Source organism: Pan troglodytes, chromosome 23 (genome assembly GCF_028858775.2).
Source record: "Pan troglodytes isolate AG18354 chromosome 23, NHGRI_mPanTro3-v2.0_pri, whole genome shotgun sequence".
NCBI classification, from domain to species: domain Eukaryota; kingdom Metazoa; phylum Chordata; class Mammalia; order Primates; family Hominidae; genus Pan; species Pan troglodytes.
The window spans coordinates 33,050,486-33,063,413 of NC_086016.1; the positions used below are offsets into that span (position 1 = coordinate 33,050,486).

A 12,928-nucleotide genomic window follows, 5' to 3' on the forward strand; every position below is an offset into this window, starting at 1 on the left:
CACAATTTCAGCTTACTGCAACCTCTGCCTTTCCCCGGGTTCAAGCGATTTTCATGCCTCGGCCTCCCAAGTAGCTGGGATTACAGGCATGCACCACAACATCTGGCTAATATTTTTTGTACGTTGTAGTAGAGATGGGGTTTCACCATATTGGCCAGGCTGGTCTCAAACTCCTGGCGTCAAGTGATCCACCTTCCTCAGCCTCCCAAAGTGCTGGGATTACAGGCCTGAGCCTCCACACCCAGCCTAATATACCTATTTTTAGACACTCATGCACTTTGTTTGGGCCCAGGCATTCAAGCCCACTGCAGAGATCCTGCTGCACCCAGGCTCTACTCTGAGTTTGGCAATAACCTTAAGCCAAAATCAACAAATCTGACAAGATGCCAGGCCAACGTAGCCACCCTATTAGCTGCTTGTTCCTCCTGGGATTTGCAGAGAGCACCTGCAGCCTAAACAAGGACAAAAGTTGAAGCGTGGATCTTTCTGTGAAGCAGCTGTGATTTCTGCACCTTCTAGCTCCCTCGCCGAGCACCACTCCCTCATATCTTGCTGGCAGAGCAAGGCAGCATCGTGAGCAGAGCAAGTCCTAAGAAGTACATGGGTTCAAATCTGGTCTCTGTCACTGACCAACAGACTCTTTACCTTTCTAAGCCTTAGTTTCTTCAACTCCTGCTTCATTTCACATTTTAAAAAGTAGAATAAAGACAAACTCCATGTTTTTATCTCTGGCAAACTTTATCAAGCACACAACTGCCCCACGAGGACCCGACATCTTGAATATACTAATCCTGCAGTTTCCATTCCCATTGTCTTTTCTCTAGAACCTCTTTCCTAGAAAACTTAGCTATTCCTATAATAGAAAAATCATCCCACTTCATGTGGACAATTCCCAGAGCCCCATCTCCAGCCCTGGCCTCCCCCTCCCTCCAAGTGCCAGTCCTTGATCTCCACCTGCACAATGCACATCACTAGAAACGTAGTGAGGGCACTTCTGGTGCCACATAAACCTCCACTCGTCACCTTCATTGCACTCACCCATTTTTCTCTCCTAGTTAATAGCTTTGTCATCAACCTCCAATTCCCACAGACCTGAGTCACTTGCCTACAATCCATGATCAGTCTCCTGATGACCTCTGACACAGCCCTTTCACCCCCAAGCCCACTGCCACCACGCTGACTCCTGTTCCCATTCCCTCACCTCTGACCTTTTACATAGGACCTGCCTCCTCGCCCCTGCATCTCCCATCCACCCATTCTACCCAAACACGCTGCTACCCAAATCACCCTCTTAGGGGAAGGGGCAGCAGATTACAGCCCCTGGGCCGAATCAGCCTGCCAAGTGTTTTTGTAAATAAAGCTTTGTGGGAACACAGCACATCCATTCCTTTACATACTGTCTGTGGTTGCTTTCATGCTATAATGGCAGAGTTGCCACAGAGACTGTATAGCCTGTGAACCTGAAATTACTTGCCAACTGGCCCTCTACAGAAAAAAATGTGTGGACCTCTGCCCTAGACATGGTTTGGATGACAGTTCCTTCAGCTCAAAACTTTTGCAGGCTGTCCTCTTCATACAGAGTTTAAGCCAGTATGACTTACACTGGGGATTCAAGACACATCAGATCCTGACTTTCAGGCCCCTTGACCCTAAATGCTCACCACACAGCCTGCTGCCTGGACCCCACTCCCAGAGCCTTTGCTCACAGAAGCCCCCACCTCAAACACTCCTTTTCACTTACACAGGAAGGCACTTGGCAAAATGCACATTTTCTTCCAACTCAGTTGCTCTCTCTGCCCCCCGGGCCACCACAGCCCTCCATAGCCTTTCTATCCACTTTCTCAGCACTCACTGCTCCTGCCCCCATGTCCAGCTACCCGGTAACAACTCAGTCTCTACTGAATCTTGAGCCTCTTGAAGGCAAGACTCTCTTTTGCTGCTCACTATGAGGTCCAGCAGACACCTGCTTGGGCAAGGCACCCCTTCAGCATTTGCTGGGTTAAGTAAGATCCAATGCTTATGTCCACACATCACAAGCTTCTCTATACCTCCTTCTGAGAGTCAAGTTCTACGCACTTCGAGCCTCAGCTCTTCACTGTTGCCTGGGACAGGTTTACTCCCTCTACTGGGGCAGAAGAAAGTGGGTATGCTTGTCATAAAATGTCAAACTACACCTGCTATCCCTAAGGGATGACTCAACTCCTAGCACCTGTGGTGGGAAGGGGTTGGCTTTCTGCACACCAGAGTCATATCCAGCTAAGCCAATTTTTTTCCCACATCATAAACTCTCCTCTTCTTTCCGCAGGAGAGAAGCTGGCTGAGATGGAGCACACAGCTGACAGCTAGCAACTGCAACAAGCATAACAATCATAATCACAAATGCAGGGGCAGGGGTGGGGGAGTGAAGAGTGTGGAATCGAAGGTCAGGCCAGACTCACCAGAGGAAAAGATATTAGCTCATCTGAATTCATAGCACTCAGCTGCTTCTTGGAGATGGGGAAACTTGGAGGCAGGAAGTACCGTAAACAATTCCTAAAGAAGGCAGGGATAGTAATTCAGAATGGCATGGAGCAGGCAGAGAGCTGCTGCTGGCCCTGGGGTGGGAAGACAAAAGACACATGTACCGGAGGATCTGGACAAGCAGGTCGATGGTCTCGTGATTGGTGCTCAGGGCAGTGGTGTCAGGCTCAATGCGGAGGCATTCGGAAGTGGAGGGCTCTGCCACAGCTATGGCCTGCTGGGCCACAGGGCCCACCTCCTCCTCCCCGCCCTCCTGTTGTGTATCAAGGCTCTGATGTTCCGGAGAAGGGGGTTTCATCAGCCGCACATCCTCACTGCCTTTCTCCACCCTGTGGAAGACACACAGCTTATGTTATGTCTGACCCGGGCTCCCAGGATGGGCTGCTGGCAGGGAGGCCGGGGATACCTCTTTCGAGGAACCACTGCTCCTCCCTGATTGGGGCATTACCAGCGGTCTCTTGGTGTCGTGTCTGTGGGCACGTAGTCAAACTTCACCTTCCACCGCACCACATGCTTGCCCACCTCCACGGCTGTGACACGGCCCGTGTACCACTCCCTGTTCACACGCACCTCCACGTGAAGCCCTTTATCTGACAATGTAGACAGAGATGCGAGTCAGAAAACTAGCCTAGAGTCCCTCACTTGGCCTGGGCCACATCGAGAAAGGCAGTCCCCAGGGTTTGGAGGACAGGAACACTTAGGTCCTTGCCCCCACTACACCAGGGACACAGAGACCAGGGACCAGCCACCATGGTCTCCTTCCCCATCTGTTATGAGGGTGCCAAAAAGCAGGAGAACAAGTGACCGCCAGGAGTGAACACCAAGGAATTAGTGTTAAAAATAACCACAAAGGGGTGATCCCTTCAGAATTCTGCTTGGGATTAGACTTGGATCCACTGCTGCACAAGAGCCCAGACCCAGGACAGATTCAATGAGCCTTTGGTAAATTGCTGCTGGTAAGGGGCTCCACTTCCACTCCCACTCCCACCCCCGCCACAGGCTGCCAAGTCACTCCCCCAGCTCACCTTTCTGAGCTCTCTTGAGGTCAGCCGAGTCCTCTTCCCCAGCACTGTCTGAGAGCTGCGTGGAGAGCAGTCTATTAGAGGCATCCCCAGTGCCCCCCAAGAGCAGACTTGTGCCTTACTGGCCACCCGGAGTCATCAGCCATCATCTTCACGACTTCCTGTGCTACAGTTTAAATCACCAAGCCCCGTTGAGAGCCACACTCCAAAATCACTGTCCAAGGTACCTACCCTTCTGCTACCTTTATGAACAAGACAGCAGGCAAGGGACATGTGTTTCAAGCCTCACTGATGTACGTCTGTGTGACTTCAGGCCTGTGGTTAAGCCAGAAGCCAGTCTCACTCAAGACCCTACCTGGCACCATGTTTAGTCACTTGTGTAACTGAGAGTCCTTGAGAGATCACTTGGCTTCTGGAAGGCTCATGACACGAATATAAACAGAGTTGGTGCAGACTGCTGGTTGGGGGGGTAGACTGCTGGTGGGTTGTGTAGACTGCTGGTGGGTGGTATAGACTGCTGATGGGGGGTGCAGACTGCTGGTGGGGGCTGCAGGCCCTAGAGAGGGAGGCTTTGAGAACCTCACCTCAACCACTCACCTCATTCGAGTCCTTCTTTTCCTCCTTCACAACAAATCTGCCCCGCTTGCACCTCTCCTTCCTCCTCTCAGCTTCCTCCTCAACTTCTTCCTCATCAGAAACTGCAACACTCCGCTTCCGACTAGGGGTAGCCTAGAGCAAGAGGAGCGTGAGGATGTGAGGGGCCCTGTTCAGCCTCTAAGGAGCAGGAAGATTTCATCTAGCCTAAAGGAGCCGTTCCAAGAGGAGCTGTACTCCCTGCAATCCCTGCCTGACATTACTTGGAATGTACACAGGCAACCCACTGGCCCCTGCGCCATAAGGATTTTTGCTCAAAGCTGTCATAGGAGAAGCTTCTCAATTCCCTTCCCACCTTAGTCTACCTGGCCAACTAGCTGTCACCTCCCCAAGAACCACCGACCACTGCCGCAGCCCACTCAGGCTATCTGTCACCAGATGACTGGCCTAAGCCCACACTTCGAGAGCCAGTGGAGGTGACTCAAGTTTGTGGCAGACCAAAACTCGGAGGGAACAGTGAAGAGCTCGCTGTACAGGCAACCGATGTGCTGTCTGGCCCCGAACAAGTCCGTTCAGCTATCAAGGCTTCCCGTCCTCAGGGGCAGCAGCAAAGCTTTAGATTCAGTATCCTCCCAAGGCTCCCCTAGTACAGCTGTGACACTGCACAATTCCATTCCTACACTACTGACACTGGGCTGGGGTATTAAAGAGGACAAGCGTCTCACCGGGGAGAGTTTGATGGGTGACTCTGTCTTCTTCACCACTGGAGTCTTGATGACTTTGGGAGAAGGAACCTCCCGAGGGCTCTTGGAGTTGGGCAGTAAAGATGGTGACAGTTGCTGCACCAGAGGGACAGGTCGGGATGCAGTCTTGACAAGAGTGTTGGCAGGCTTTCGGGGTGCCTCAGGTGGCTGGAGCAGCCTGGATGTGCTGGCCTCCTCCCGGGCTGCCAAAGCAGGGAGCTTTGGGGTACTGCTGATGACAGGAGCCTTTCGGGGCTGGCTGGCTGGTCTAGGAGTTGGCAAAGAAGGGGGTCTGCTGGGGGCGTTCCTGATCACAGCAGGTAAAGGGGGCGACCGAGGACGCTGAGGTCTACGCACAGGTTCCTAAAAAAAGGCCCACAGAGAGTGAGAACACTGATCCTAGCATGAGACACCTGAGGAAAAGCCCTTCCCAGGCCCCTGGACTTCACCTCAGTGGAAGGTCTGGTGGTCACTTCCAAGGGCAATTTCTTCAGGTCTGCTTGGGAGCGGATGGGTGTGGTTTTCTGCAAGGCAAACATCATGATGAAGTTGTTTGCATATTTTAGTATACTTGAGCAAACTTTTTGGATAGTGTCTGGAACCAGGGACAAAAAAAATAGAAAACCTGAGCCATAGTCCTACTCTTACAAACCTCCCGTTCTCACTGGGGAGACACAAAATACATAAATACTCAACTATCAGCAAATTACAGGAAACTGTGTGATTAATCCAGCAACTGAGAGACTGGCAAAAAGTGTCAATAGACTAAATTCCTATAAAAGGAACCCAAAAAGGTAGAAAGGGCCCGATGGATAGGGAAAACCTGGATGAAGGCAGAAAGGAAAGGTGGGATTTAGCAGCTAGGGAGGCATGCATAAAACATCATGGGTTAGTAAGAGCACATCTGCACAGACACAGAAGCCAAAAAGGGAAATGGTTGTGTACTAAATATGATAAACAGCTGATATCACAGACATATCTAGAAAAAAACATAGAAAAAATAAAAATGTAAGTGAATAAGCAGTTTAAAAGGAATAAAAGTGGACACATGAAAAATTAGGCAATCTTAGAAATATTAAGGAAATTAAATTATAAAACATGCATCTTTGCCTATGAAATTTGCAACAACATTTAAAAATAATGCTCTCATATACTGCTGGTAAATAATAGAAATTAACACATCTCTGGAGGGTACTTTAGAAATAGTTGCAAAAAGCCATAGAATTTTACAATGGACCTTTTAAGTCCTTTAATTTCACTTCTAGAAAGTCATCAAAACAATTATGTGTATGTGTATGTATTAATATAAAACATATACATGGCATTATCTCCCTATTTCTATTAAAAAATATATGTGTGTTATGTGTAGGTATTCATGAGTTCATGACAAGTTGGAAGGATGTATGGTTAATGATGGTTACCTCTAAGGCAGAATTTTTATATTCTAGAGTTTTATACATTCTAAATGAATTGGACCACTTTGAAGTATATAAGCATTTTTTCTTAAGAATAAGCAAGGTGTTATTCTTAAAATAACACTGTTGGCAAATAGTACACGTGGACCTGGAGGTTGGGGTTGGAAAGCTTTGGCAAACAACGCGGGTGAGTGGAGGGTAAAACTGAGCCTGAGGGAACAGGAAAGCTACTGAAGGTTCCTGTCACAGGCAGAGCCCTGACACAGGCTGGCTTTGCCCACTGACCATGACCCACGTACCTGAAGGGCCTCCAGCTTCTCCTGCTGCTGGCGAATTTTCTCTGTCAGTTGTTTCTGCTTCTCTTCCTGCGTCTTCATGTCCTTTCTGAATGTTCCCAGGGGAACCTTCTGCTTTTGTTCAGAAGCCTCACACCTGTAGAGACAAGGTACTACAGAGGTCGTGGCAAACAGAGCGCCATGCTCGGCAAGGACCTTTCTCTTCAGCCAGTCTACACTGTCTGTCACAAGAGCAACCACCTCAGAGTTCCCAATGCACAGAATTAATCTTATACACTGCAGGCAGTGTATTATTTCTTGGGCAGTTATTAGGTGTGGCAAGACAGAGATGTAAGGTATGTGCACTGACCTCAAGAAACACAGTGAGTTATTTATCCCGAGAATAGAGAGAACAGTGAGGGGCAGGGGAGAAAAGTACCCACAATCCCCTTGTTAGACAATGTGCTCACCGGTCCTGTTCAGGATCAGGGTTCATGGAGCAAACCCAGGTGTCAGGGTAATCTTTTTCCACAGAACTCAGCTGGAAGGGGAGGGTTCTCCATTTCAGACACAAATCTGCAGAGAGCAAAAAAACCCCACATATCAGCCACGCCCACCAACTCTATCTGTAATCCGGGTTCCTCACAGGCCCACCACAATGATGCCCCAGACTTTGTAGGCAAAGATCTTCACTCGGGCTCCAACTCTGCCTATCCTTAGAGAATACTAATTCTTCTCAGGGACACTGATTCCAGGAAGGATGGAAACTTAATATGCTGGACTCTTAACACCCCCAGCCCCTCTCCCTTTTTTATCAAGATCCTGGCTCAGTCATCCACGCACACCAGAAACCATGTGGTACCAAACCAAGTGAGCCTGGCCTGGCTGCAGCTGGAGAGGCCTGGGAGGACAGATGACCTTCTTTCTCACTCAAGAGGGACAGGTGAAACTCAGCAAAGCCTCAAGACTGAGCTCTCAGGGCCATCGTCAAACAGACTTGGATCCCTAGGGGACTGTAAGTCCATGAATGTCAGTCAAGTTAGGAGGCTGGCAGGAAGATAGAGAAAAGAGGCTTGTGGGCTGATGGAAATGAGTCGGGGGGGTCCAACCACCCAACTCACCGCACTGGATGGTGGTGGGGATTTCCATAGCTCTCCGGCGTTTGTAACGCAGCTCACTGGATGGGGGCTGGTTCCAGTTGGCAGAGAGGTAGCCAAACTCATCCCAGAACTTGATGATTCCCCTCTGGGCTGGAAAGCAAACACCGATACATCATGTTAGGAGCCAGCCTCTCTCTCTCCCTACATTCAGGTGAAGAGAAAAGGCAGAGGCCCAGCAGCCCAGCCCCATTACCGATGGCAATATCCTTCCAATACTGCGCCAGGTGCTCCCCCATTGCTCGGAGCAGGTGCCGGTACTCCTTGGCATCAGCAAAGTCCTGTTTGTTGTGTGTAGGCTCCAGGACCAGGTAGGGCACATCAACAACCCCAACAACCCCGCCACATGCCCTACAGGGAGAAAGAGAACAAGCTCTGTCACCCCACTGGCAACGCCCTCCTGCCAACTATCCTGGGCTAGACAGCTCTCCGTGGGTAGTACTCACATGCCCCCTTCCAGCTGTGGGCCCACTTTCTCATACATTTTGATCAGTCGGCTACAGTTGTAGATGAACATGCCATCCAGATCCCGGTGTTCAATGTTGACCCCAAAAACAAAATTCAGTTCCTTAGGTTCTTTAAGTGCTCTAAGAAAACAAAAAAACTCAAGCAGATCTACACATCGGCACACAAGCACCATAGTGTTTAAGATGTGTTAAGCTTAAGCTTAAACTTGAAACATGTTAAGCCAAAAGTTTTGTATCTCTATTTGATGTGTAACCTGTTAGACTTGATATGGACATGCACTGGGCACCAACTCAAAGCATCCCTAATTAAAAACATGAGTGTGGCTTTTTGGCAACAGGGATGGTTGCCAAACCATTCATATTCATTAAATATGAATTGTTTATTACGAAGCTGCTGCAAATCTGTGCAAAGACAATTATATGTTGGAATAAACATCAGGTTATCGTCATACCTTCCCCAAAATTCCACTAGTATGATAGTAAATTATTATAATTTTTTTTTGAGACATAGTCTTGCTCTGTCGCCCAGGCTGGAGTGCAGTGGTGCGATCTCCGCTCACTGCAATCTCTGCACCCTGCATTCACACCATTCTCCTGCCTCAGCCTCCCAAGTAGCTGGGACTACAGGTGCCCGCCACCATGCCTGGCTAATTTTTTGTATTTTTAGTAGAGACAGGGTTTCACTGTGTTAGCCAGGATGGTCTCAATCTCCTGACCTCGTGATCCACCCACCTCGGCCTCCCAAAGTGCTGGGATTACAGGCGTGAGCCACCGTGCCCGGCCAATTATTATTATTTTAAAAGGCAAAAATTCACAAGAATAATAAGCATGTGCAATAAGACACCATCATGTGATTACTATCAACAAAAACTTAGAGCTGAAAAGCAGATGGATGAGGAGTGGACTGACTTGCAGAGAAAAAACCTGAAACCCATGCCTGTGCCAAGGAGGCCAACAAGAGGCAAAACAGTAAATCAAGCCACAGAGTCCAAAGAGGATCCAGACATGGAGGTGGGACAAGCAGGAAACTTAATGATCCAGGACAAATGCTGGTTCTAAATGCAAAAGTATACAACACTCAATCTCCAGCATTATTCTACATACATAACCACTGAGGAGAAAATGAATATGAAAAAATATATATGTAACATAAAAAATAGGGTCGTATCACCAGGTGGTAGAAGTATAAGGGAGTTTAAAAATGTTACTCCTTAAACATTTTATATTTTTCAAGTTTTATACAATGAGCATTTTATACATCCTTTAAATGAAAAGAAAGAAAGAAAAAGGGAAAAGGTAAGACAGTGCCAAAGGATGGTTTTGGTGCTCGAGCCAAGGTTGTCAGCCCTGCCCTGTCTTTATGACTCAAAAAAGGGCTGGGGGCTAGGATTAAGACTTCCCTCCTGCAGGAGGCATTTGACAAGCATTTGGCATTAAAACAAAGCAGTCTTGGTGACAGAATAGCAACCTGTCAATAATCAGTCCAAAAGCTACGTCAGTTTAAAAGATCCAAGGACAGGCCTGGCACTCACCGCTGCTTGGCCTCCTTGATCCTCTTCTTGACATCAGCTTCTCTGCGCAGAGTGATGGCTCTGTTCTGGACCTGTCGCAACATCACCTGCACACATTGACATCAGGTGAGGGGAGGAGGCACTCTAGGCCACAGCAGGGAATATTGAAACATTACATCTAAGACATCTCAATTTATCTCAAAGATGTAAAACCACACCTGGAAATTTACTTCTTTCTACAGAAAACAGCCCTCACTGGGGACAAACTCAAAAGCTGTGTTTTACTTGACCAGGCTCATGGGACATGGGCTCCTAGTGCCAGAAACGCTGGAGAACAGCCGCCTGGGCCGGGACCTTACCCTGGAGTCCCGCGTGAGGTCTCCACCTAGGCGTACTTCTAATGTCCGAGCTTTGCTCTCTGCCTCCCGCGCCTTCTCTTCAGCTGAAACCCAGAAGAGAACATGGTAAGAAATGCAAAGGTTCTAAGAAATGCAAAGGTTCAAAACTCTTGGTCATCCCTCCTGGATCCACAGTACTGGACACGAAGTGTGTACACCACCAAGGAAAAGAAGAGTAGGGGGAGCTATGGCTGGTGAGCAATGTGAGGGCAGCCTCTGTGCCTGGACGGCAGTCAGTCACAGAAGGAAAATCTGGCATTCAAACCTATCACGGAGGCCCCAAGGAAACTTTACAAATGAACCAGAACAGGTTTTAAAAAAAAAAAAAAAAAAAACACCTAGGGCAACCAGTTGAACACTCAGCTTGAGCTGGAAGCTAAAGAAGTCTTCAGCCAATCACTCTCCAACAAGCAGCCGAGAAACCCTGAGAAACCCTGAACAGCGAGAGAGCCCCTGAGATGTTTGCCCTGAAGTTAGGAAAAGCAATTTCACAAGTATTTGCACCAGAGAACTCAGTGGGATTCTTCAATTGGGATAAGCCAAAGAGTTGACACTTTTAGGCCCTATAAATGGCTGAAGAAGAGAAAGTGGAGTGTAGAAAGAAGAAATGCTGAGGGAGTTGGCATGTAGTGAAAGGGGCTGCAAAGGAACTGAATTATGCTTCAGGAGACCAGCCTTGTCCCTGAGTTGTGGACTCAGCCTTTTCCTGGAACCCCACTTTGCCCACAAGCAGTATACCCCAGATGCACACCCCCCCAACTCCTGCACCCAGAGTGGCATTACCAATCCTTGCTACGTGCTCTGCTTTCTTCACCTCCTGCTCCGCACGGGTCTTGAAACGGCTTGACGTGTACTTGTACATCCTGATCAGTAGAAAAAGCAAGCTGATGGCCCAGGCAGCAGTGGGGCAGGTGGCACACCCAAGCACAGGAAGCACCCTGCCTTCCTGCCTCCTCCCAAGCTGTGCTGTCCTGGCCCCTCATGATGAGACAAATCTAAGCTCAATTCAGCAAAAAGATGTAATTCCTTATTCCACTTGCCCTTAGCCTCCTGCTGTCTTTGATAAGCAACCTCACCATTCACCAGGGTTGTCATTCATCCCACAGCAGAAACAAACCTCAGGAGTAAGCCAAGCCCACTGCTTTCCTATATAGTGTCTAAAGGCCCCTTGGCCCTAAAGCCAAGAGACTCAGACAGCTCACTGAGCCAGGCAGGGCACCCTCCCTGTCACAGAGGCACACACACTCAATGAGCTTAGCCAGCCACCTCCACAGCTGATCTGTCCCTCCCCTAGGACCCAGAACTGACCCTGTGACCAATCACAGGCAACTTAAAGTCCCAAACGTAGTCAGCACTGCCAGAGCCTCTTATATAGCATCCCTCTAACAATGCCCCAGAGAAACGCGGCCACATCCTCGACCCATGGGAGACAGCGGGCCAAGGGGCACTGGCCCCTACCTGGGCTTGTACAGGCAGCAGGAGAGCCTCTTGGTCTGCACCTTGTGCCCATGGATGAAGATCCTCATCCGGGGATCAATATAGAGCACAGCGGCATAGGCACGGAACGAGCGCCGCTCTGGCTTCCTGGAGAGGGCAAAAACAGAGAAGTGCTGTCACCTGCTTCACAACAGGCCTGACCAAGGGCACAACATCCTCTCTGCAGGCTCTCCACCTTTCCATGTTAGGTACTGACTTCTGCTGCTGCCCTGAACTGGTGCTCCCTTAGTGTGAGCACCACATCCCGCCCCTCTCACGTCCTCAGCACAGGTACCCCACAGGCAACTGAGCTGGCCCTACATACTACCCTACCACAGAACACTGGGCAATGAATGTGCTCTCCCCTCTTTCCCTGAAGCCATCTCCTGAGAGCACAAACGCCAGTTCCAGGGCCTCCCTCCCTTCCCAGCCACACTCACGTGCCCTCTGGGGACGTCTCTGCCATCTGGATATCTCTTGGATTTGAGATTATGTCTAGTTCTGGCTCTCCATTATCCATGAGTTTGAGATTGAAGATGATCACCAATGTTCCTGAGAAACAGAAATCTTTTGTCCTGCCAGATCCCCCGGCCCACCCCCACACTACTTGTGATTCTGGAGCTCCCAGATTCTAGGGGCTACAGGCTCAAAGCCTACTTACCACTGTCCCCAGGAATCTTCATAAACTGGGTCATCACTTCCTCCTCAGTGCGGAATGGAGAGTACTTATAGATGAGTTCTGTCTCAATGGCAAATTTCTCTACATTGTCTGTGACAGGTTCCCGGGTCCGAGCATTCCAGGTGGGCAGTGGGACTATCACCTGTGGAGTAAACATGAGCAGGCACTTTAAGGGAAGCCCCAGAACAGCCTTCCTCCCAAATGTGCATCTCTCTTGTCCCTCCCCACAGCAGCTCCACACTGCCCTGTAGGTGAGGCCCAAGCTCCACAGCCTGGCACCAGAGGCTCTGTGAGCTTCAGGGTTTCTGCCTCTTCCCAAGACTCAGCCACACAAGACTACTTCCTTCAGGAGATGTTGGTTTATGTGCTTAGGGTCTCTGCATGAGAAGTTCCCTGCTTGGGACGTCCCTGGTCATTTTCTTAATTTGGTAAAAATTCTACTCTTACCACTAGGGAAAATATATTTGCAATTATCTAGTGAATCAGTAAATACACATAACATAACCTAAAACTCAGCAATTCCACTCCTAGGTACATACCCTAGGAGAAACTTTTGTACATATGTACCAGTAAACATGTACAAAAATAACCCAGGCCTGGTGCAGTGGCTCATGTCTGTAATCCCAGCACTTTGGGAGGCTGAGGTGGATGGACTGCCCGAGCTCAGGAGT

General features: G+C 49.1%; 2 protein-coding genes across 4 annotated transcripts in view; one reads left to right on the plus strand and one right to left on the minus strand.

Moving 5' to 3' along the window:
• Window positions 1-2,445, plus strand: part of OSBP2 (oxysterol binding protein 2) — a 295,322-nt gene extending 292,877 nt beyond the window's left edge. Inside the window, exon 15 of the mRNA XM_054675827.2 lies at window positions 2,306-2,445. The gene's annotated coding sequence lies outside the window, so the exon portion shown is untranslated. The remainder of the gene's footprint in view (window positions 1-2,305) is intronic.
• The window catches only part of MORC2 (MORC family CW-type zinc finger 2), a 43,184-nt gene that overhangs the window by 3,298 nt on the left and 26,958 nt on the right, over window positions 1-12,928 (minus strand). For all 3 annotated transcript variants that reach the window (XM_016938972.4, XM_016938971.4, XM_054675823.2), the window contains exons 7-24: window positions 12,240-12,399; window positions 12,019-12,130; window positions 11,561-11,686; window positions 10,886-10,965; window positions 10,064-10,146; window positions 9,726-9,811; window positions 8,173-8,313; window positions 7,923-8,077; window positions 7,691-7,819; window positions 7,040-7,145; window positions 6,594-6,726; window positions 5,329-5,403; window positions 4,862-5,242; window positions 4,140-4,271; window positions 3,546-3,600; window positions 2,969-3,110; window positions 2,625-2,849; window positions 2,439-2,532 (exon numbers count right to left, since the gene is read on the minus strand). In XM_016938972.4, coding sequence (XP_016794461.1) covers window positions 2,439-2,532; window positions 2,625-2,849; window positions 2,969-3,110; window positions 3,546-3,600; window positions 4,140-4,271; window positions 4,862-5,242; window positions 5,329-5,403; window positions 6,594-6,726; window positions 7,040-7,145; window positions 7,691-7,819; window positions 7,923-8,077; window positions 8,173-8,313; window positions 9,726-9,811; window positions 10,064-10,146; window positions 10,886-10,965; window positions 11,561-11,686; window positions 12,019-12,130; window positions 12,240-12,399 — 2,415 coding nt within the window. The remainder of the gene's footprint in view (window positions 1-2,438; window positions 2,533-2,624; window positions 2,850-2,968; window positions 3,111-3,545; window positions 3,601-4,139; window positions 4,272-4,861; window positions 5,243-5,328; window positions 5,404-6,593; window positions 6,727-7,039; window positions 7,146-7,690; window positions 7,820-7,922; window positions 8,078-8,172; window positions 8,314-9,725; window positions 9,812-10,063; window positions 10,147-10,885; window positions 10,966-11,560; window positions 11,687-12,018; window positions 12,131-12,239; window positions 12,400-12,928) is intronic.